This window comes from Grus americana, chromosome 2 (assembly GCF_028858705.1).
Source record: "Grus americana isolate bGruAme1 chromosome 2, bGruAme1.mat, whole genome shotgun sequence".
In the NCBI taxonomy this organism is placed as follows: Eukaryota; Metazoa; Chordata; class Aves; order Gruiformes; family Gruidae; genus Grus; species Grus americana.
The window spans coordinates 168,264,846-168,286,456 of record NC_072853.1 but is presented as its reverse complement, the minus strand read 5'-3'; the positions used below and the strand labels follow the sequence as shown (position 1 = coordinate 168,286,456).

Genomic DNA, 21,611 nt, shown 5'->3' with positions numbered 1-21,611 from the left:
TCTGGGCACCGTGGTGACAGCAGACTCGCGAGACAGATCCGACGCCTGCGTTGGGCTCTGCTGCCTTGTCTCAGCCTAAATTTAAGCGTAGCGATGGAGCCCGATGCGTTCAGGCGCTGCCACGCTTCGCCTGCTGCGTGGCGTGGGAGGGGGGGAGGCTCCGAAATTCATCCCCCAGCTGGATATCCCTGCGTGGAGCACGGCTCGACCGCCATCCCTCCTCCCCCGAAGCAGCAGCTGAGCTCTGTCGCGTGGGGGTCCCCCCCTCGCCCCCCCTGGGATGACCGGGGGGGGCCTGATCCAGAGCCGCCGGCGTGGGGACGGGTACGGAGCTGCGTTTGGAGGGGGCGAAGGCCCACGGGGAGGTGGGGGCTGTTCCTGTTCGGAGGTGGTCTGCGGGGAAACGTGATGGGCACCGTCCCCCAGCTGGGGGGGGGGGCCCGACACCCCCTCATCCCCCATGGATCCCGTGGGATCCAGGGCAAGGTCCCTCCTCCCTGTGGTGCTCAGCACCGTGGGGCGATGCTGGCTGCAGCTGGAGCTCTTGGGGTGTCAATACCCCGAGGGGACACCAGTGAGCGGCCGGCTGACCGTGGCTGGTGGCCCAGGGTGTCCCCTCTGCGGCAGGGCCGGGAGTGGGGGGGTGCTCCTGCGCGAGGTGCCCCAGGGCTGCGAGGTGCCACGGGCCGGAGCCACAAACCCCCACCGGAGAGGAGGAGCTGGCGCTCCGGAACGCTGGCACGGGCTGCCCCGAGGGCTGGTGGAGCCTCCAGCCACGGAGATGTCCAAGAGCCAACCAGCCACGGTCGGGGGAAACCCCTGAGCAGGGCTTGGCCCGGGTGGTCTCCAGGGGTCCCTGCCAGCCTCAGCGCCACGAGCTTCCTGCGCCCGGGGGTCGCTGTGGGTGCTGGAAGCTCCCGTGGGCTTGACAAGTACCGACAACTTGAGCGTGAACACCTTGAGCCATCACTGCCACGGGCCGGCACCCTGCCCCGGTGCTGGGGAAGGGCTTTGGGTGCAGGATGGGTGCTGCTGCCCTGCCCGCGCTCCATCTCCCTGCTCCGCGTGACATCCCCAGCACCGTCCCTGTCCCCGGGATCCCACCTGCCTGCTTCAGCCTCTTGCTGCAATGGTGGGGACCCGGCGGAGGGACCCCCAGCCCCGGGCAGCGTTTGGGACCCCGATGCCTCTTCCCGATCCTTTTCCCCGGCTGTCGCAGCCATGTCCCCCCGTCCATCCCGGCGGCCCCTCGGCCGGTCCCCTTGGAAACGCATCCAGGGGCGGAAGCGTGGGGAATATTAAGCAGGTGCAGCCCCTTCAATCCCCCTTTGAGCGGGGACAGAGCGGGGCTTGTTCCCGGCACGGGGAGCCCAGCCAGGCGCGCTGCCTGCTGGGAGGGAGAGGGGACCCCCGGCCCCACCGGCCCCCCACAGCCCAGCTCCCCCAGTCCCTGCACACCAGCCCCACAGCTGCCCCTCTGCACGGGACGGGGTGGTGTGGGCGAGGGGTGCACGGTGGGTGGTGGTGGGGGGGTGGCCAAACTGCTGTGGGTCCTACACGGGGGCTGGGGGGCACCGAAATGGGCTCCTCCGGGAGCACCCGCTGCTCCTGAGAGCCCCCAGCCCTGCCCCGAGCATCCTTCCCCAGCCTGGGATGCGGGAGCGGCCGTGGCCGGCACCTTCCTGCGCCGGGGCGGAGGGGGACACGCGGTGACCCTGGGAACCCTCAGCCAGCCGGGAGCTCGCGCCGGCCCCGGGGAGGACGAGGTGGCCACGGGGCGAGCGGGGCAGGGGATGGCAAAGATGCCCCTCTCCCGTGTACGGGTCCGGGCTGAGCCCCCCCGGGTGCAGCTCGGGGTGTCCCCACATAAGTGGCTGTCCCCAACACAGCCAGGACCCCCCTGCAGAGGTGGGGTTCAGGGCGGCGATGGGCTGGGTGTGCCCCGCAGGATTTGGGGGCTGCCCCGGCTCTGTCGGGGCCAGGAGGGAGCACGTTACCCCCACTCGTGCCTTCAGGCAGCCCGCAGGCAGAGCTCGAGGCTGGGGGGGGACGCTGGGGGGGGCTCGGGGGCCCCTCTGTGCCCACGCACACCCACGCGTGCACCCACGGCCGTGCACACGCCTGGCTCCCTGGTGCGTGCTTGTCCGCTCCGCCCTGCCCCGGCGTTCACGCTGCGGGGCTCCTGCCTGCCTCCTGCCCGCTGCCTGCCCGCTGCCTGCCCGCTGCCTGCCCGCTGCCTGCCCGCTGCCCCTCTGGGCTCGCCCCGGCCCCATTGCTAGGCCGGTCACGTCTGCGCAGCTTCTCCTCTCCCAGCTCTTCCCTGGCTCCATCCAGCCGCTGTGTCGGCTCGGCCTCCCCGCCTCGCACCGGGCCATGGCCCCCAGCACCCCCCTGCCCGCACCCCCCTGCCCGCAGCCCCCTGCCCGCACCCGCAGCCTGCGGGAGGGAGCCCATTTCATGGCACCCCCACCCATGGATGGGCCATGGGTGCTGGAGGCCGTGGTGGCACCCAGACCAGTTTGGCACTGGGAAGCGGCACCGTGACCCATTCGGGGGACGAGGAGGGTCTGACCCTTCACCCGGGGGGGGGGTGTGTCCGAGTAGCCGCAACCCCCTGCCCCAGCCCTGTGGGGACCCCAGGGTGAGGGCTGCCCCCCCGGGATTGTGGTGCTCTGCCCACAGCTCCCCGCTGCCGGGGGGTGCCCCCAGCCCTGCGCCCCCAGAGCTGGGTGTGAGCGGGGGGGGTGTGGGGGGGGGGGCTGGTGCTGGTGCAGGGACACCCCCCCAATGCAGCAGCACATTTGGGGGTGTCAATGAGGAATCCCGGTGCCGGGACACACACACAGAGTGCAGGGGGTGCTGGTGCAGGGGTACCCCCACGCAGGAGCACTTGGGGGGGGCATCGAGGGATCCCGGGGGGGGGGGGGGGGGGTGCAGGGACGCCCCTCCATGCAGGAGCAGGTTTATTTTGGGGGGGGGGGGGGTGCCGGGATGGGTCCCCCGGTGCTGCCTGGGGTGGGTGGGTGGGGGGGTGTCCCCCGGGCCCACCCGTGGCTGCCGCGAGGGGAGGTCCCGCCGCCGCGTCCCATCGCCCCGACCGCGGCTACCGGCGGCATCCCCAGTCCCGCGGGCGGAGCCGGTGGTTCCCGCCCGCCCCCAGCCCGGCCCCGGCCCCCCCCCCCCCCCCCCGGTCTCGTCCCCCCCACCCCCGGCAGGGAGCGGAGCGGCGGCGGGAGGCGCGGGGCGCGGGGTGCGGGGTGCGGGCGGAGCCGCTGCCGGTGCCGGCCCCGCTGGCGGAGCCGTGGGTCCCTCCATGCCGCCATGGCCCCCGCGGCTGCCCGGCCCCGCGCCGCCCCGGCCCTGGCGCTGCTGCTGGCGCTCGGCGCCCTCGGTACGTACCGGGGATTGGGGGGGGGGGGGGGGAAAGGGGGGGCTGCCCCCGGGATGGGGCCGGATCCTGCACCCGGGGAGGGGGGGGGACACAGCGGGCGCGGCGGGGGCCGATCACCTGTAGGAGGGCGGGGGGGGGGGGGCGGATCCCCGGGGGGGCCCCGGATCGCCGGGGTGGGGGGGGGGCGGGGGGAGCGGGGGGCTCCGCGGTCCCGGGCTGGGGCTGCATTCCTCTGCGGGCACCGGGGCTGGGGGCGGGGGGGGTCCCCGTGCCGGGGCTGGATCCCACTGCAGGGACCTGCAACCTCTTGCAGGGCGGGCGGGATCCCCTTGCCGGGGGCTGGATGCTTTGGGGGGGGGCTGGATCCCTTTGGATCCCCCTGTGTGCATGGGCTGCATCTGCAGGAGCCGGAGGAGGGCTGGATCCCTTTGCGGGGGGCTGGATCCCCTTGCCGGGGGTGGGGGGGGGGGGTCTTGCTCCTGTTGCGGGGGGCTGGATCCCCTTTATGCATGGGGGGCATTTGCAGGAGCCGGAGGAGGGCTGGATCCCTTTGCGGGGGGCTGGATCCCTTTGTGGGGGGCTGGATCCCCCTGTGTGCATGGGCTGCATCTGCAGGAGCCGGAGGAGGGCTGGATCCCCTCGGGGGAGGGACTGGATCCCCTTGCAGGGGCTGGATCCGCTTGTGATTATGGGGTGCACTTGCAGGAACCAGAAAGGGCTGGATCCCTTTCTAAGGGGGCCGGATTCCGTTGGGGGGGGGGGGCTGGATCCCCTTGCAGGGGCTGGATCCTGTCGTGTGCACGGAACCAGAGGAGGGCTGGATCCCCTTGCAGGAGGGGCCGGATCCCGTTGTGGGGAGGGCTGGATCCCATTGTGTGCAGTGGGTGCATAGGCAGGAACCGGGGGAGGGCTGGCTCCCCTTGCACAGGGGGCTGGAGCTATTGGGGGGGGCTGGATCCCGCCGCAGGGTGCTGGAGCCCTTGCGTGTATGGGGTGCACTTAGAGGAACCGGAGGAGGGCTGGATCCCCTCGCAGGGTGGGCTCCATCCATTGCGGGGGGCTGGATCCCGCCGTGTTTGTGGGGTGCACTCGCAGGAAGGAGGGGAGGGCTGGATCCCCTGGTGAGGGGGCTGGATCCAGTCACAGGGGGGGCTGGATCCCCTGGTGAGGGGGCTGGATCCAGTCACAGGGGGGCTGGATCCCCTGCTGAGGGGGCTGGATCCCATTAGGATCTTGCTACAAGGGGCTGGATCCCATCGGGGGGGCTGGATCCCACTATGTGTATGGGGTGCAGGTGCAGGAACCAGAGGAGGGCTGGATCCCTTTGGGGGGGCTGGATCCCCTGGCAGGGGCAGGAGAGGCCGGTTCCCCGCACAGGGCAGCTGGGGGGGGGTCTGGGCCGGGGACAGCTTGACTTGGGGGGGGCTGTGTTGGGGGGGGGGCTGTGTCGCGGTGGGGGGGGGGGTCGTCACAGAGTTGCGGGGTGACGACTGGGCTGTCGTGGGTGTGGGGGGGCCCACAGAGCTGGGGGCTTCTGCAGGGTTTGTCCCTTTGGTCCCCAGGAGAGGCTGTAAAAAACTCGGGGTGCAGGCCCCCCCCCCCCGCAATGGTTTGTCATGGTGCTGGTGGGCACGAGGTTGAGCAGACAGGAACCCACCGGGACCCCCCAGGCCGCCACGGCCTTCCCCAGGGTGTGGGGGCCACCTCTGACACGTCTTTCTCTCCTTGTCCCCCTCCAGCATCCGAGTGGCCCCCCCAAAACGCCAGCGAGGCCGAGGGGAGAGGCTGGGAGGGCTCCCTGGACAGCAGCCCCCCACGGTGGGACCTGGCGAGCAGAGACCCCCCGGGGGGGCCCAGCAACAGCACCAGCCCCGGGGGGGCTGTGGCAGGCGGCGAGCCCCCGGTGGGACCCCAGCTAGAGCCACCCGGGGGGGCCACGGCCGCCACCACGGACCCGGCGACGATGCTGGAGGGGTGCGCGGGGTGCGCCGGGGAGGGCGATGCCAGCGCTCTGCCCCCCAAAGCCGGCTCGGCGGAGGACGGCCAGGCGGCAGTGACCTGGCCCGGTGACGGGGGGACGGTGGCGGTGGCCCTCGGCAGCCCCGAGGAGCCGGGGAGCGGCGAGCGGGCCACGCGAGCCTCCCTGCCCAGCCCGGGGGTTTTTGGGGGGCTCACGGCCGCCCCGCCGAGCCCTTCCGGCCCACGGCTCGCCACTGACTCGGCCGAATCCGACCTGCTGCTGGCAGCCGGGGGCTCGGCCGTGCCGTGGACCCCCATGCCGGGTGACCCCAGCCCTGTGCCAGGCGCCGCGGGGGACTCGGGGCGTCCCCCGGAGCTCTGGGTGGTCGCATCCAGCCCGGCCCCAGCGCAGGGGGCTCGCGGCCGGACGGATTTGACCTGGCTGGAGGCAGAGGAGCCCGTCACCGCCGCCCCCGCCCCGGCCGAGCCGCCTGCCGACCGGACGGCCTCGGAGATTATCGACGTCGACTACTACGACCTGTTTGAGGGGGCCGAGGGGCTGGGGGGCTTCCCCGGGGGCGGCCGGGGGGCGGCTGGCTCGGCACGGCGGCGGGAGCCGGAGGAGGCGGCCACGCCGTGGGCCCTCCACGAGCTCTACGACGACTTCACGCCCTTCGACGAAGCCGATTTCTACCCCACCACCTCCTTCTACGCCGACGGGGATGAGGAAGATGAGCTGGAGGAGGATGAGGAGGAGGAGGAGGAGGAAGATGGGGGGCTGGAGGACGAGAACGGCTACCGGCCACCCGCCTCGGCCATGCCCGGCGCCCAGCCGGCGCCGCGGGACCCCCGACCTACCGGCCGCCGCGACACGGCCCCGCCGCAGCCCTCCGGCGTCACGGGGGGCAGCCCCACGGCACGGCCGCGGCCGGGGGAGCGGGGCCAGCCGGAGAACGGCACCGAGTGCCGGAGCGGTTACGTGCGGCACAACAGCTCCTGCCGCTCCGTCTGCGACCTCGTCCCCAGCTACTGCCACAACGGCGGCCAGTGCTACCTGGTGGAGAGCCACGGGGCCTTCTGCCGGTAAGGGACGGGGACCCACGTCCTCTGGGGAGATGGGGGGGGCATGTGGGGCTCTCCATCCCCTGCACCCCATCTCTGGGCTCTCCATCCCCTGTGCACCCCATTCCCAGGCTCTCCACCCCCTGCACCCCATCCCTGGGCTCTCCATCCCCTGTGCACCCCATCCCTGGGCTCTCCATCCCCTGTGCACCCCATTCCCAGGCTCTCCACCCCCTGCACCCCATCCCTGGGCTCTCCATCCCCTGTGCACCCCACTCCTGGGCTCTCCATCCATCGCCTGCACCCCATCTCTGGGCTCTCCATCGCCTGCACCCCACTCCTGGGCTCTCCATCCCCTGTGCACCCCATCTCTGGGCTCTCCATCCCCCTGCACCCCATCTCTGGGCTCTCCATCCCCTGTGCACCCCATTCCCAGGCTCTCCACCCCCTGTACCCCATCCCTGGGCTCTCCATCCCCTGTGCACCCCATCCCTGAGCTCTCCATCCCCCTGCACCCCACTCCTGGGTTCTCCATCCCCTGTGCACCCCATCTCTGGGCTCTCCATCCCCCTGCACCCCATCCCTGGGCTCTCCATCCATTGCCTGCACCCCACTCCTGGGCTCTCCATCCCTGCGCACCCCGTCTGGGTCCCTTTGCCCACGCACCCCCATCGCACAGGGGCACAGAGGGGTTTTCCCTGCCCCCCCCCCAAGCGGCGGCCGGGCAGGAATTAGGTCAGGGCTGCGCAGCCGAGGCTCCGGGGCCGCCGCGCTAATCGGCCCCGGCAGATTGTGCCCGGGGAGGGCCGACGCCGGCTGTGCCATACGGCTCGGCACGCGCCATGCGGCTGGCGCTGAGCCCACCTGCACGGGGGGGACGTGGGTGTGTGGCGCGACGGGGCTGTCACCACCCCCCATCCCCTGGCCACCGCGCTCCCTGGGGCTGAGTGGGGAGCCAGGGGGGTGAGGGGGGGCGAGCATCACCGGGGGGATCCCCACCCTGCTCCCGGCATCCCCCACTGTCACCCATCTCACTTGTCCCCAGTGTTGGGGGGGGGTCACAATCCCCCATCAGACACCCGTAGTGTCCCCAGTTCCAGATGCTGGCATCCCCCGAGGATGCTCTGTGGGACGGGGACACGGTTTTGGGTCGGGGGGGGGGGTCCTTAACCGCCTCCCCTCGCAGGTGCAACACGCAGGACTACACGTGGCACAAGGGCACGCGCTGCGAGGCCATCGTCACCGACTTCCAGGTGATGTGCGTGGCCGTGGGCTCGGCCGCCCTCGTGGTGCTGCTGCTCTTCATGCTCACCGTCTTCTTCGCCAAGAAGCTCTACCTGCTCAAGACGGAGAACAGCAAACTGCGCAAGACCAAGTGAGTGGCATCGGGACGGGGCTGGCACCCCCAAAACCTTCCCCGCTCCCGGGTGGCACCTCGATAGCCGCAGCGGTTTGGGTGGTCTCAGCTCCCAGCGGTGGCACCGGGGCCGTTGAGACCCCCCCCCCCTTCCCCGGTGCCGGTGGGGACGAGGTGCCGGTCGGTGGGTGGGTGGGTGGGTGGGAAAGGTGCCGGAGGCCGAGGTCCTGCGGGGCCGTGGCTTGTGGCTCCTGCCGTACAATTAATCCTTTACAGCTGCTCCTGACTGGCACCAGTTAATCTGTCGCACTGGGAGCTGGGGCCGCCACGCTGCCCAGGGGCCACCGGAGATGGGTCCCCGGGGACAGGGCTGGGGGGTGACAGGGGAAGGTTGGGGTCACCCCCCCACCCCAGCAATTGCTGCCCACCTCCCTGGAGCCGGGGAGGAGAAAGCCCTCCCAGCCTGGGTCCCTAATGAGTTGTTAATTAGCGTTTGGATGTGCCAAGTGTAATTAGCAGCGAAGCTCCGTGCCAGCCCATGGGTCTCCCTCGCAGGCCCTGGGAGCTCCTGCCTGCCCTGGGCTGCCCTCACCACTCCCCTGCCTGCGCCTGCCTGCTCCCCTGCCTGCTCCTTCCCAGATCGGGGGTATTTAGCCCCAAACCCCCAGATTGGGGGTATTTAGCCCCAAACCTCCATCCCTGGGGACGTGTAGCCCCCAGCCCTCCAGCGCTGGGGACGTTTAACCCCCAGCACCGGGTTCACCCCAACACGCGGCCGGGGGTGCGGGGGGTGCCTGGCGGCGTCCCCCGTCTCACCGCCGCGCTCTGCTCTCCCCCCCCGGCAGATACCACACCCCGTCCGAGCTGCACAACGACAACTTCTCCCTCTCCACCATCGCTGAGGGCTCCCACCCAAACGTAAGGCGGCTTTGTGGCACCGTGTCGTGTCCCCGCGTGCTGTCCTACCCTGGTCCCTCTGTCCGGTAACACCTCGTCCCTCACGGCACTGCCGGGGGGACGGCGTCACCGCCGGGTCCCTCTGCACCCTCCCGTCCCCATGCTGCCGCGGCCACCGCTCCGTCCCCTCGCTGTCGGGTCCTGCCGTGCCGCATCCTGCCCCGACATCCCAAACCGGACCCGAGCCAGGCAGGGGCTCGGTGTCACCCCGCTGTCCCCCCGCCCCATCCCCTCCTGCCCGCGTGGCTCCCTGCGGAGCCACCATCCAGAGCCGCCCGGTGGCTTTGGCTCCTCGCGCGGGTGGCAGGGGCGGTTGTGCGGGTGTTTTCAGGGAGGGGGCAGCCGGTGGGACGTGGCTCCGGCAGACATCGTTCCCGGCTGTAGCATCGCTGGGGCAGGATGGGCGGACCACAGCCGGCAGCGGCGGGCGATGCCGGAGGAGGAAACACGCTGGGATGGTGCCGGCGTGGTCAGGATGCGGCCGCCTGCGTCCCCCCAGGGCTGCCCTTCAACCTCCCGTCTTTCAAATCAAAACAGAGAGAAGCGAAGGGCTTTGCCGAGTGCGAGCCGGAGGAGGAGCGTAGGTCCCTCTAGCCTTTGCCTTAGCCCAGAGCCGGTTTTCCCCGTCTTTCGACCGCCTTTAGCTGCCATAGCGTCTGCCGCCGCTCGGCCCGGCCACCCTGGCAGGAGGCTCCCGGAGCCGGCTCGCTCCCCGCTGCGGAGAGGACGAACCTTGGGCCGACCTTGGGATGAATTCGGTGCCGCTCCCCGGCATCTCACTGGGGTCTGACCCCACGCAGTGCCCAGGACCAGCTCCAGAGGGGACAGTGGGCTTGACACCCCCGGGAAGGGGGGTTTTGGGGACATGGGGTGGAGCCCCTCTGCGGGTGAGCAGCTTGGTGCCCCGGCAGCGGTGCCCATCCCATGGGGTGTGCTGTGGAGCCGATGGCACCAGCCTGGGACCGTCCGGGTGCCGCTCACAGGTCACTGCCCAGTCCCTGTATGAGCGTGGCTGCGTGACACCGGCCCTTGGGTGTCTCCATCCATCCGCCGCTCGCCGCGTGGCACCGGGAGCACCATAACCACTACAACGCCGGCGGGTGCCTCACCGCCATGGCCCATCCAGCCCTCGCAGACCCCCACGCCAGGGCTCATCCTGCCCCACCAGCGCCGGTGGTGATGCCAGGACCGTCCGGGCACAGGCGTTACCCAGCACAGCCCGAGCTTGGCCCCGATGACGGGGGGGGGCCGCTCTCCCCATGGATGCAGAGCAAACTTGGGGCGCATCCCAGCCCTGGGGGGGGGAAGATGCTCCGGCAGCCGTGGGGGGGACGTCGGGAAGAGGCATCCCTGGCTTTGCTGCCGGTGGATCCGGCCAGTGGCACAGCGGGCCGGCTGTACGCTAACGAACCACAATAAATCCAACCCCTCGGGCCTCCTGCCAAGCGCCGCTCGCTCGGGGAGTTGCTAATTGTCGCGGGGCCAAAGAGACGAGCTGGGCTGGAAACGGGAAGAGAAACGGGGTGATGGGGGGACAGCGGGGGCGGCCGGAGGGGTGGCGGGTGGGATGGCTCCCATGGCCGGTGCAGCTCTTGGGTGCTGTTGGCGAGCGGCTTTGGGTGCTGGAGGCACCCCAAGGTGGGGAGCGGCAGCGAGTCGCTGCAGGCGGGTCGGACCCTGTCACCCGCCAGCTCCCCCCCGTGCCGTGAGCTCCGCGCTCCCCCCGTGCCGAGCTGTGCGCTGGGTGTGGGGGGGGGGACGACATTTGTATTCACCCATGGGCAGCCCTGCCTGCTGCCGGGGCTGCCTGCAAGGAGGCAGAGCCTGGGTCACCATGCTGGGTTGGCGGCGGGGACGTCAGTGCCGTCCTCCGGTCCCCGCTGCGGATCACCCTCCCCTCATTGCAACCGTGTCCCCCACGGCACGGTCGTCTCCTGACACCACCACCCCCCCCCCCCATCTCTCCTGGCAGGATGACCCCAGCGCTCCCCACAAGCTGCAGGACTCCCTGAAATCCTGCCTGAAGGACGAGGAGCCATTTAACATCCACAACTCGACGTCGCCCAAGCACGACGGCGGCGGCGGCAAAGGGGAGCAGGACGGCGGCGAGCTCAACTGTCTGCAGAACAACCTGACGTGAGCAGGGGAGGAGAAGGAGGCGAGAGCAGGAGCCAGCCCTCCCGTCCCCGGCCCTACAAATCTCCTCTCTCCTCCCCATCCGGTATCTCTTTTTTCCCCGCTCCGTGGCATGCTTTGGTGTGTTTTGTACAGAGGAAAACAAACAAACAAAAAAATAATTAATTAATAATAATACGAATACAAAGCCAAAGGCTGTAAATGGTCTTTGGCCGCGTCGTGTCGTGGGGGTGTTTGGTTTGTGCTCCGTGTCTATCGCTTGGGTTAGTTCAACGCTGTGATTTCTAAACCTTTGCTGTTCCGCAACTGACTTTTTTTGTACTTTTACCCCACTTTTTTTGAAATACAAGTAAAAACAACAAAAAAAAAGGAAGATCTTGAAATAAAACTTTTTTTTTTTTTTTAAGTTAAGCCTCTTGCCGGTGCCTGCGATCTTCCAACACGGACACAGCAGGTCCCTGCCCGAGTCCCATCTGAGCATCATGGGGGGGGGTGGCGGGTGCCCAGCGTCCCCCTCCCCAGGCATCACCCCAGCTCTGCCAGGCCAATGTGTCCCACCGGAGCGGGGACACTGCGGGGTGCTGCCACCCCGGACACCCTCAGGTGCAGACGGGACCCCCCCCCCCGGGATGTTTGGTGGAGATGCTGGGGCTGCACCCTGCTCGCAGGGGCTGCTCCGTCCCCGTGCTGGGGGTCACCCCGCAAAGCGTGGGTGCACGGGGGTGTGACCGTCACCGACAGCGTGCTCCCGGCCACCTCCTGCCCAAACAGCCTCCTCTCGGCGGAGCCACCCGGGCTGCCAGTGGGGATTGGGGCTCCTGGCTGTCACAACCCCCCCCCAGCTCCTCGTTCCCATCCATTCGTGTGATGGAAGAGAAAACCACGCCGCTGCCGAGGGCCCCAACCGCACGAGATTCACGGGGGCAAAACCCCTGGCAGCTTGGGCAACGCTGGCCCGGCTTCTGCCGGTGTAAATCAGAAGCAGCCCCCCCCCCCCCCCGATTGCCATCACCCTGCCCCGTGTCCAAGCGTGGAGCGGGGGGTTCTGCCCAGGGAGCCCCAGTGCTCCCACCGCCCTCCCCTCCGGCCACGGCTCCGTCTTGCTTCCCACAGGGAGCGATTTCTTCTGGAGACGGATTCACCCATGAGTCAAAACTCACGGCTCCTCGGGAGAGAGGAAACGAAGCAATTAATCAACATGCAATATTAAGTGTACCACGCGTTAGGGGTGCGGCCGGCGATCTCCCCAGGGCAGGTAGAAGCTAAAGCCGCAGCTCAGCGTGTTTTAGACATTCCTGATGCTTTCCACGAGCTGCTAAATAATTAATTCTCAGCTCACTCAGGGAGATTAAAAAATAAGGGGTGGTGGTGGGAGCCAGCAGACGATCCTGGGGGTCGTCTAAAGGGAATGAGCGGCTGGTCAGCACCGTTGGGGCTTCGGTTTTGCTGTTCCCCTTCCAGCACGGAGCTGTACGACAGGTACAACTGAGGATAAAGCCCAGGGCAGCACGGCTGCAGCAATAAAAGATGGCTGAGGCCAAGCCTGGTGGGGAGAGCGAGCGGAGAGGAGATGCTGATGCCCGAGAAAGCCTCATGGAAAGGCAGGTTGTCCCCGGCACATGCTGGGTGTGAGCTTCCCGTGGGACCGGGCGGGAGGGAAAGGGAGCTGAAGCGGGATGAGCGTCACTATGACAGGAGAGCGAAAGACCCGTGCTTGCGTACGAGGAGCGAGGGAGGAAGGACCGGTTACGGGCACGCGTAAGGAAAGAGACGTTGGAGGGGATCAGGAATGACACGGGGTTGTGGGTGAGAAACGGCGGTGGGGAAAAGGAGGGAAGGGGCACTGCGGGGATGGGGGAGGCCACCCCGTGTCTCCAGCTGCCCTCGGGGGGAGTCGGCGGGGCCGGATGCAGGGAGACGCGGGGTGGGATGGGGCAGCCAAGGAGTGAGTCCAACCGGTGAGCGTGCGGCTGCATGGTGGGCTCTGGAAAGTATCCACTCCTTGCTGGGATCCTTCCTGACGCTGCCTGCGGGTCCAGCCGGACGCTGCCTGGGGAGAGAAGAAAAATCTCCTTTGCAGGGACGGAGCAGCCAGCATAATGCTGGTCTCGACCAGACAGAGAAACCTCAGCGCTGTTGTGCTGGGCAGCAGCAGGCGGGTCTCCTGCCTGGGCATGGGGCAGCCTTCACCCTTCAGGTGATTCGGGGAAGCAGCTGTCCCCACCGTGCTCCTTCTTCTGCTTGGAGGTGAGGCTGGCACGGCACAGCCCCTCCATCGTGCTGCCGGCACGGCTCAGCCCATCCGTCCCAGCATGGATCCACCCCGGCTCGACAGAAAGGTGCCCACCTTGGGAGCCTCCCGGGTGGGCAAAGGGACAACTGGGGTTGCTTGTCCTTCGCCACCCATTTTTCATCGTTTCAGAGGAGCCCAGGACGCGGCCAAGGTGTGGTGGGGCAGCGGGGGACCAGCCTCGCTCCAAAGCCGGGGCGGTGACTCCCGTGTTACCCCCTCGTTTAAGAGCAGCGAGGGATGGACCCAAGGAGGAGTCGAGGGGACGGGTGTCATCCTCAGCGCCGGGTGCAGCTGCTCACCCACAGGGGCTGTGGGCACTTAGCGGGATTCAGGACAACGCTGGGTCACGAGGCTCTAAGCAGGTCAAGGGGTGCTCCTGTTCACAACACACACGTAAAGAGTGGGGGGGGTATTTGTGTCCCTGTCCCTCCGCTCTGGGGTATCGGTGTGACCCCCGTAATTCCCCTCCTTGCTTTGGACCCCACTCACCTACCCGACGCGCTCCCGTTTCCCACACGAAGCCACAACCGCCGTTCTCCATCTCGCTCCAGCCGGCCGCAAGCCCTGGAGCCCCATCTCGCTCTGGGGTCAGTGTCCCTCGCCGTGCCTCGGTTTCCCCCCGGGCAAGAGCACGTCCCCAGCCCGCAGGCTCTCCTCCTGCTCTGGCTTTGCCGGAGCACCGGAGGGAGGAGCACAGTTTGCACGCACGGGTGCATGGGGATGGAGGGGACAGCCGGGGTTACTCGAGGGGCTGGGCTCCCCGTCAGCGCCTCGTCTGACACGGGGAGAGCAGGGGGGATGGCGAAGAGCATCCGCCGTGTGCCATGCCGGTCACCAGAGCTGATTTCACGGGCCCTGTGGAGGAATTTGCCTCCCAGCCAGCAAAGCAACACATGGGCTTTAATCAAACGCCTAATCGCTTTGAAACGGCGAGGTTGCAGACAGCTATTAAATTTAAATGCTTGGTTAGTTTGCAGGGAGGGGAGGCGGCCTTTTGTGGCCGGGCAAGGGCTGGCACGGGACACGGGGTGCGAAGGGAAGGGAATTGGCATCGGCACCGGGTCTGTCCTCCTCGCTCCGTCGTCCTCTTTTCTCTCGCAGACACATAACAGGATTAGAGCCACGACCCCGAGACAAGGAGCCTTTCTTCCTTTTGACGAGCTCCGGCTGCCTGAAACAAAATAGCTGGAGTCCTGATTCACCAGCCGAGCCCCGGCCGGGAGAGCAAAGGAGGGGGAGAAGGGGGTCAGAGCAGCGGCTCCGTGGTTGTGCGCACCCCGAGCCATGCTCAGCGCCTTCGGTGTGGGACACTGCTGCTTTGGGACCTGGGGTTTGGCCACCCTTCCCCGAGCTGCTGGGAGCTTTCCCTGGGAGAGAGCTTGGGGATCGATTTGATACCTGGAGCTGGTGGGGTGGGATCCTGTGCCTCTCCAGCACCGTCTCTTTGCTGGCTTGGGTTTACATACGCTGAGCACAGCCGTGGCCGTCGGCTGGCAGAGGCACCTGCTTCGTCCTGTGTGCGGCCCTGGCTGCTCCCACCTCCCCATGATCCCATGTCCTGTTGCCTCGCCAGATTGTGCCAGCGTGGCAATGCCATGTCTTCTCCCCATGTGCCCTTTTAAACACCGCTGAGGCCGTTTCCTTACCTCAGAGCTGGTCCCGCAGCCCCAGCAGCTCCCCTTGCCTTTGAGGAACATTTGCAAGATGATCCTGGCCATCTCCTTTCCCCTTGGTCAGTGTTTTTCTGACCCACGGCCTCCACCACGGTAGGGTCTGGCTCCCTTGGACTACAGCTGTAGCCCAGACGCGCTGTGGTTGTACACATCTATGTGGGATCAATGCAGATCAATGTGATGAATCAGATGAATCCCGCCCTTGCTGTCCCACCTCTGCCCCCCCCCCCAAGACCTGGGGAAAGGAGGGTCAGGCTTGCAGGACCATTCCCAAACCCTCCTGACCCACCTGGACCATCCCTGGGATGCACAGGACCGCTGCATGGGAGAGCTCAGGATGCTTCCTGGTGACCCAAAGGCACTTTTGCGGGGAGACGTGTCCTGGAGGTCAGCGTGGGGCGGTTGTGAGAGCAGCTCTGGTGACATCCAGGTCTTCCCACCGCTGCTGGGCTGTCTCCTGGCTTGCAGGAGCCGTTACCTGGTATTTCCATAGCAAGAAAGCATCAGGATCTCAGTGTTTAGTGCTGGGAAATACCAATTACTCCATTATTCTCAGTCTCACTCTAACAGGGAGCAAACCCAGTATTAAACTGCCTCTGCGTTGGATTTAAAGAGAGGAGAAAAGCAAAATCCTCTTAGCTTCCTAAACTGTAAAATGCTCAGTGTGGGAAAGAACAGCTGGGCGTGCGTTCGTTCGCTGGTGCTAGCAAAGCTCCGGGGATGGCTTCAACCACGGCAGCCTGTTTGTCACTGCTCTGTGCCATGCTGGCCAGCACACAGGCTGGGTTAACTGGTTCTGCTGGGAGAGGAAGAGGAGGGCGCAGGCAACGATGGCAATCAGCCACCGGAGACTGATTTGAAACGTGAAGGCAGGAGGTAAGTTGGCTGAGACTGAGCGTGGAGTGACCAAGCTCACAACCCTCGTGAGGGAAAGTGGAAGAAAAGGGAAAATAAAGACCCTGAGAGACTTTGAGAGCTGGTAAGTAAGATCTCATGGAAGGCACGTTTAAAGGTGAAAGGAGTTAAGGAAACTGGCAGTTCTTCAAAGGAGCGATGCAAACGCCACACATACAAGCCATCCCAATAGGAAATGTAGTAGGAACCAGCTTGGCTACGTCGCAAGCTCTTCACTGACCTCAGGCTCAAGAAAAAAAGTTTACAGAAAGTGGGAACTAGGTCAAATTACTAAGGCCAGTTATAAGAGTAGCATAAGCATGTGGGGAAACATCAAAAAGGCCAAGGCACAAATTGAAATGGAAATAGCGAGCATCATTAAGAGGAAGAAGAAAAGACTACATCAGCAGGAGGAGAACGAGCAAGGGAGCGTTGGTCCGGACCCAGTGAAGAAGGAAGGCTGCTGACAAAGGAGGCTGAGAATTCAAGGGGTTCACTGTTGGGGTTTTTAAAAAAAGAGTCTTTAAAAATGTCAACTGCAAGCAGATGCCTAGCACAATAAATAAGATCTTGTGCTCTCCAACAAGACAGTGTTAACTGCAATAAATAAGAATACTAAATAGCGCACACAGATTGGTGAGGTATTTTCCTGAACTTCATCCTACGGTACTTAGAAAACCAGTTAAAGCCACCTCAGACCTATTAGGTAGCACAAGGGATGGATAAGGTTTTATAAGACCATGTCCAGTTTGGGGCATGTCACTTCAGGAAAGATGCAGCTCGTGGGAGAAGGTTCAGGGGAAGCCAGAAGAAAGATGAGAGGTCCAGAAAAGACAGGCTCTGAGGGGTGGGGTGGGCAGCGTGGAGAACTGAAGACTGAGGGAGACATGAGAACAGTTTCAAAGGGTGTAAAAGGCTTCTTCAAAAAGGCTGGGAATAATCAGGATCTGTGGTGGCATGTCAGAAGACCCCCTCAAAAAAGTGAACTTCAAATGATGAACTTTAGTTGCCAGAAGAGACAGTTCAGAGAGACGTTAGGAAATATTTCCTAACTGCAAGAAGAAAGAACCACAAGGGCAGACTGCCGGGGAGGGTGGGCAGCTCTCCTTGTAGAGGTCATCGAGAGCAGGTCAGATGCGTCTCTGTGCGACAAGCACAGCTGACTCTCCCACAGCGCGAGGCTGTGGGATTGCCGATCCCCTGGGTCCTTTGCAGCTCCGTTTTCTACAATTCTGTGATTTCCAGCACATCGCTTCTTCACACAGACAGAGGTGGGGCTGGAGGGTAAGCTGGTCTGGCTGCTCTCTCTCATAGACATCTTACACCTGAATTTTTGCTCTTTTACTCCCTGATATGTCTTGATTCCGGAATATTGCTCAGATCTAGGTATCCAATTTGCATTTATTAGAAGTCATTCTGCAGAAGCACCTAGGAGTCTTGGTCTTGAATGAAGATCTCCTTTTGCTAGGTGCTACAAAAACGCAGCATGAAAATACGGTTCTTGCTTCAGAGAGCTCACAATTTAACTGCAAGGCAAGAGACAGCAGATGGAGACAATCTGTTGGGTAGAAGAGTACAAAGAAACAGTGAGACAATACTGGCTGGCATGGCAGACAGTGGGGTTTAGCACACGACGAGCCAAACTTGCCATTTTTTTGTGCAGACATTGGAAAAGAGGAGATTTCAGGAAGGATTTGGGAGAAGATGAGCAGGTTCTTCTGAAGCTTCAGAGCTCTAGCTTCTGTGTGGTGACCCAGGTCATGGAGATGCTGCGAGGGCTGGAGCACCTCTGCTCTGGAGACCTCAGGCTGAGAGAGTTGGGCTGGTTCAGCCTGGAGAAGAGAAGGCTGCGGGGAGACCTTAGAGCCCCTTCCAGTCCCTGCAGGGGCTCCAGGAAAGCTGGAGAGGGGCTGGTGCCAAGGGCAGGGAGTGCCAGGCCAAGGGGAATGGCCTGAAGCTGCAGGAGGGGAGATGGAGATGGGATGTGAGGCAGAAATCCTTCCCTGTGAGGGTGCTGAGGCCCTGGCCCAGGGTGCCCAGAGAAGCTGTGGCTGCCCCTGGCTCCCTGGCAGGGTTCAAGGCCAGGTTGGATGGGGCTTTGGGCAAGCTGGGCTAGTGGAGGGTGTCCCTGCCCATGGCAGGGGTGGCACTGGGTGGGCTGGGAGGTCCCTGCCCACCCAAACTGTTCCAGGACTCTCTGATTCTATTCTTCACTATGTGAAGTGGATCTCTGAAGTTGTCTGTATGGTCCTCAGGCTGCTGAGGGTGTGTTGCACGTGAGATCGGCAGAAATAGGAGAGGGCAGGAAAAAAGGAGCTCTGTGAGCAAGAGCTGGGAGGACGAGAAGGAAGCGCAGCAGAAGGGGTGATGAGAGAGGCACGAAGAGAAGCAGGATGGGGGGAAATGAAGAACAGAGTCAGAAGAGGACCAGAAGTGTGAGGGATGAGGGGATGATGGCGGATGGGAAGGGCAGAGGAGCTGGCAGAGCGCGGTGTCTTTTGAGAGCCAAACACCTGCATCTGGGCGAGGAGGAGGACAGCAATTTCTCCGCCTGCTTTGATCCCATTTTGCTCGCAGCCATCCTCAGGACCTCGGCAGTTCCCTGCTGAGACGGCTTTGCTGCCAGATCCCCGCTGGTTTCAGCATGCTTCCCAGGGATTTTTCAGTCTCTGCTGGAAAAGGCCCGGAGACCCCTCGTGGAGAGCCAGCAGGCATTTTACTTCGAAGTGGTAAAGTGAATTTTCAAGGTGACCTGAAAATTGAATCAAAACTCTTTTCTCTTTTTTTTTTTTCCCCTTGCTTTATGAATGCAGTAAATTATTCTTCACAGCCACCGGCAATCATCAAACAAAGCACGGTTAAATGTAGCAAAGGATACTTAGGTTTGACATTAGCAGCAAGTGTCTAAAGTGGGGATAATGAGGCGCCAGAAAGAAATGCCAAGAGACGGTGCAGAGTCTTCGTCACTGAGGGTTTCTAAGAACAGGTTGGACAAACATCTGTCAAGAAAGGTTTAACTTGAGCTGATTTTGCCTGGCGGCAGGTGTTGCTCTATCTACACGATCTCTCCAGGTCCCTGCAGTCTTATGCTCAGTGATCCTGCGATGCTTCTGCTTTTTTCTCATCAGAAATGTCAGGCCTGCTCTTCCGTCCCTCTGCCAGCCATTGCATCTGCAGAACAGGTTTATGAGCTTCAGCTTCTCTTCACTGGGGGCTGACAGAATGGTAAGTCTTAATCTTATTTCCTCCTCCGTTTTTAATAGTTGCTACATACACAGAGGTATATGTATACAAATAGGCAAAAAGTAAGATTTGAAAAGGGACACAATAAAAATCATTGCCCTTTCAATTTATTTTCTCTATTTGCCTTGTATTTCTTCTGTACCAGTTGTACCAGTTCCCCATAAAAGCTTCCAGGACAACAAATACCCAGACGTGAGACTAACCCCACCCTGCAACGTTTAACCGGCGTCTTGCCTTCGTGCAACCAGTGTAAGGAGAAGGTAAAAGAAGGAGCCGTACGCGCTGATGGTATTCTGCTTTTTTCCTTTTAGGTATCTTTTAAAGGTGGCTGTCTGCTCTCCGTGCTCAGGCATCAAAATTCATATTTATTTTCCCCGTCTCCTCCCTGGCGCTTTCTCCTTGCAGCCTGGTAGATCTGTGGCCTTGGGGAATCACAGAGTAGAGACTTTGTAAATACCTGCAGGACTCTGTTTCATCAGCAGTGCTTTTCCCAGCCACTGCCAAGCTGAAGGAGACAGGAACTCCTCATTGCCCGGGTGCTACCTGGCCACTTTATTCTCTGCGTTTCAGTCCCTGAGGAAGACGGCGAGGTCCTGCGCCGGCCAGCGTAATGCCTAACCTCCACTTCTAGCGGGCGCAGGGGAATCTGCTCGCTGCCAGAAGTGGGAAGAGTGTGTCCAAACACAACCACAGGCAGTGATGTTTGAAATCAGGAGCTAACCATAGCCCACTCTGGTGTTTGCTGCTCATTTACAAAGCATAGGCAAGCTGGGAAAAAAAAAAAAGTCAGATGTCCACATTGCTAGCGCGACCAAAAGAAACCAGTTTTCCCCGAGTTTTCCTATAGAAAAGGGCACTGTTAATGGCAGAGGGGTGAGGACCGAGGTTACGGCAGGGTGACACGTTTGAGTAACAGCGAGAATGGCAGAAGCAGGCAGCAGCCACTGCCGGAGAACAGCCCCGCTTCTCGTGCCGAGCTCCGTGCTCCCTGTTTCCACTGGCTGTCACGGGGAGGGACCCGCTGGCTTAGAAATTCTTTTCAAAGTCTAACTCTTGCATTTCTTCAGAGAAATTCAGCACCTGGTTCAGCTCATCCATTATTCTTTCCAGCTGCTTTTTGCCATGTCAGGGCCCGAGCATTGAGCGGGCTGAATTTATCCCCCGAACACAAGCTGAGTTAAAGGGACAACTTGCCCATTTCTTTTCTTACCCTGCCATTGACTCAGCCCAACATCTGCTCTCCTATTAACCTCCTCTGGCCTCAAAGCACTAATGATCCGTCATGACTGAAAGCGGTACTAAAGCATTTAGCATTATATCAGCAACAACGGAGTTATTTGAAGACAGGAAAACCCTCCCACTTTGGTACGCTCCTTTTGCTGTGGTGTAATTTGATTTGTGCATTAAAATCCAAAGGGACGGGAATATCCCGGGTAGCTCAGCAATAAGTAACACAGGCATCTCGGGTGCCAGAAACAGATAATCAAAGGAGGTAAATCAAAGTGTCTTCTCCCTAAAAATCATTTTCCATGCACTCACATCAAGAAAGCCAGTGGTTTTAGCTAACCTTCCCTGCCACGCTCTTGGGAGTTACTTCAAACACCGCAAGATTAATTGGTTTGATTTGTTCAGCTGTTTTTTTTTTCTACTCTTGGTCATGAATTACTTTTTACTCACTGGTCTGACAAAGCGGAGGAGCTTAATTGTAAGCAGCATTGTTACCTATGGATGCCATATGGCTCCACTATCAACACTTAGGAGGTTTGCTGCATTGTAAATACTGCAAATAAGCATGAAGCAGATGGGAGGGAAGGGGCAACAGTTTTAACAGCAAAATTCTCGCTGCCTTCGCGTGGTAACAAGTCACGAAATGTGAGAAGGAATATATTAAGAAGGACAAGAGGTGTTTTGAGAGATGCAGCTGTACTTTGCACGCGGTTTTGGTCCCTTTCCCACTGCAAAGAGCAAAAGAGAGGATTTTACATTTCATTTACAAGGCATTTAGGGCTCTGCGGCTCCTGAAGGAGCTGGAAGGAAATTGCTACAGAGAGAGAAATGCGACAGCGCAGACAAAAGGTGGTCTGAAAACGGCATTTTCGCTGGAATACCAATGCAGCCCCATAGAGAGCTCCCAGGTAGGAACATCTCCAGGTTCTTCTCCGCCTGTGAGCTCCTTTTGCTGTCGTCTGTGCCTCAGAATGGGGCTTTGCAGACAAACCATGTGAACTAGGAGGCCAGGAGCCAGAGCCAGACTATTTCAAAGGGTGGCGAAGGAATTAAGGCTCTGGCTGCACCAACACAGAGCAGGGACTTAGCTGGTTAGTGGACTCCCTGAGACCAGACCCAGGTTCCCAGCTCTGTGAAAGGGTAGGAAAACAAAAGCAAAGCGATTTGGACTTTTAAAGAAGCTTTCAGCTAAAGCTTTTACAGAAATGAAGCCATCAAAGGGTAAGAGAGGAAGTCCTTTCATAGCTAAATAACTGGTTAAAAGACAGGAAGCAAAGGGCTGACCCAAATGATCGGTTTCTGCAAGGAAGAGAGATTACAGACCGGGTATCTCAGGGTCTGGGCTGAGACCTGGCTCATCCAGCACATTCCTCAACACTCCGAAGAAGGGATGGAGAATGGGATGAGAAATTTTACAGA

At 62.5% G+C, this 21,611-nt stretch overlaps 2 protein-coding genes across 5 annotated transcripts; one reads left to right on the top strand and one right to left on the bottom strand.

Annotated features, from left to right (window-relative positions):
- The first annotated feature begins 3,147 nt into the window (after window positions 1-3,147).
- On the top strand, window positions 3,148-11,815 carry CSPG5 (chondroitin sulfate proteoglycan 5). Of its 2 annotated transcripts, none has more exons than XM_054818754.1 (5): window positions 3,148-3,391; window positions 5,131-6,433; window positions 7,599-7,787; window positions 8,615-8,687; window positions 9,264-10,149. In XM_054818754.1, exons 1-5 carry the CDS (start codon window positions 3,322-3,324, stop codon window positions 9,318-9,320), a joined length of 1,692 nt encoding a protein of 563 aa, XP_054674729.1. In that variant the 5' UTR covers window positions 3,148-3,321; the 3' UTR covers window positions 9,321-10,149. The 2 variants fall into 2 exon arrangements, with proteins under 2 accessions (XP_054674729.1, XP_054674728.1); XM_054818753.1 differs by lacking the exon at window positions 9,264-10,149 and adding an exon at window positions 10,699-11,815 and having other exon boundaries at window positions 3,150-3,391.
- An 88-nt stretch (window positions 11,816-11,903) lies between these two features.
- On the bottom strand, window positions 11,904-14,133 carry LOC129203795 (uncharacterized). Of its 3 annotated transcripts, XM_054818756.1 has the most exons (3): window positions 13,649-14,133; window positions 12,819-12,912; window positions 11,904-12,405 (listed from the first exon to the last, which is right to left on the bottom strand). In XM_054818756.1, exons 1-3 carry the CDS (start codon window positions 13,965-13,967, stop codon window positions 12,198-12,200), a joined length of 621 nt encoding a protein of 206 aa, XP_054674731.1. In that variant the 5' UTR covers window positions 13,968-14,133; the 3' UTR covers window positions 11,904-12,197. The 3 variants fall into 3 exon arrangements, 2 of the variants coding, with proteins under 2 accessions (XP_054674731.1, XP_054674730.1); XR_008576150.1 differs by having other exon boundaries at window positions 11,904-12,912; window positions 13,645-14,133; XM_054818755.1 differs by having other exon boundaries at window positions 11,904-12,912.
- Window positions 14,134-21,611: the final 7,478 nt, after the last annotated feature.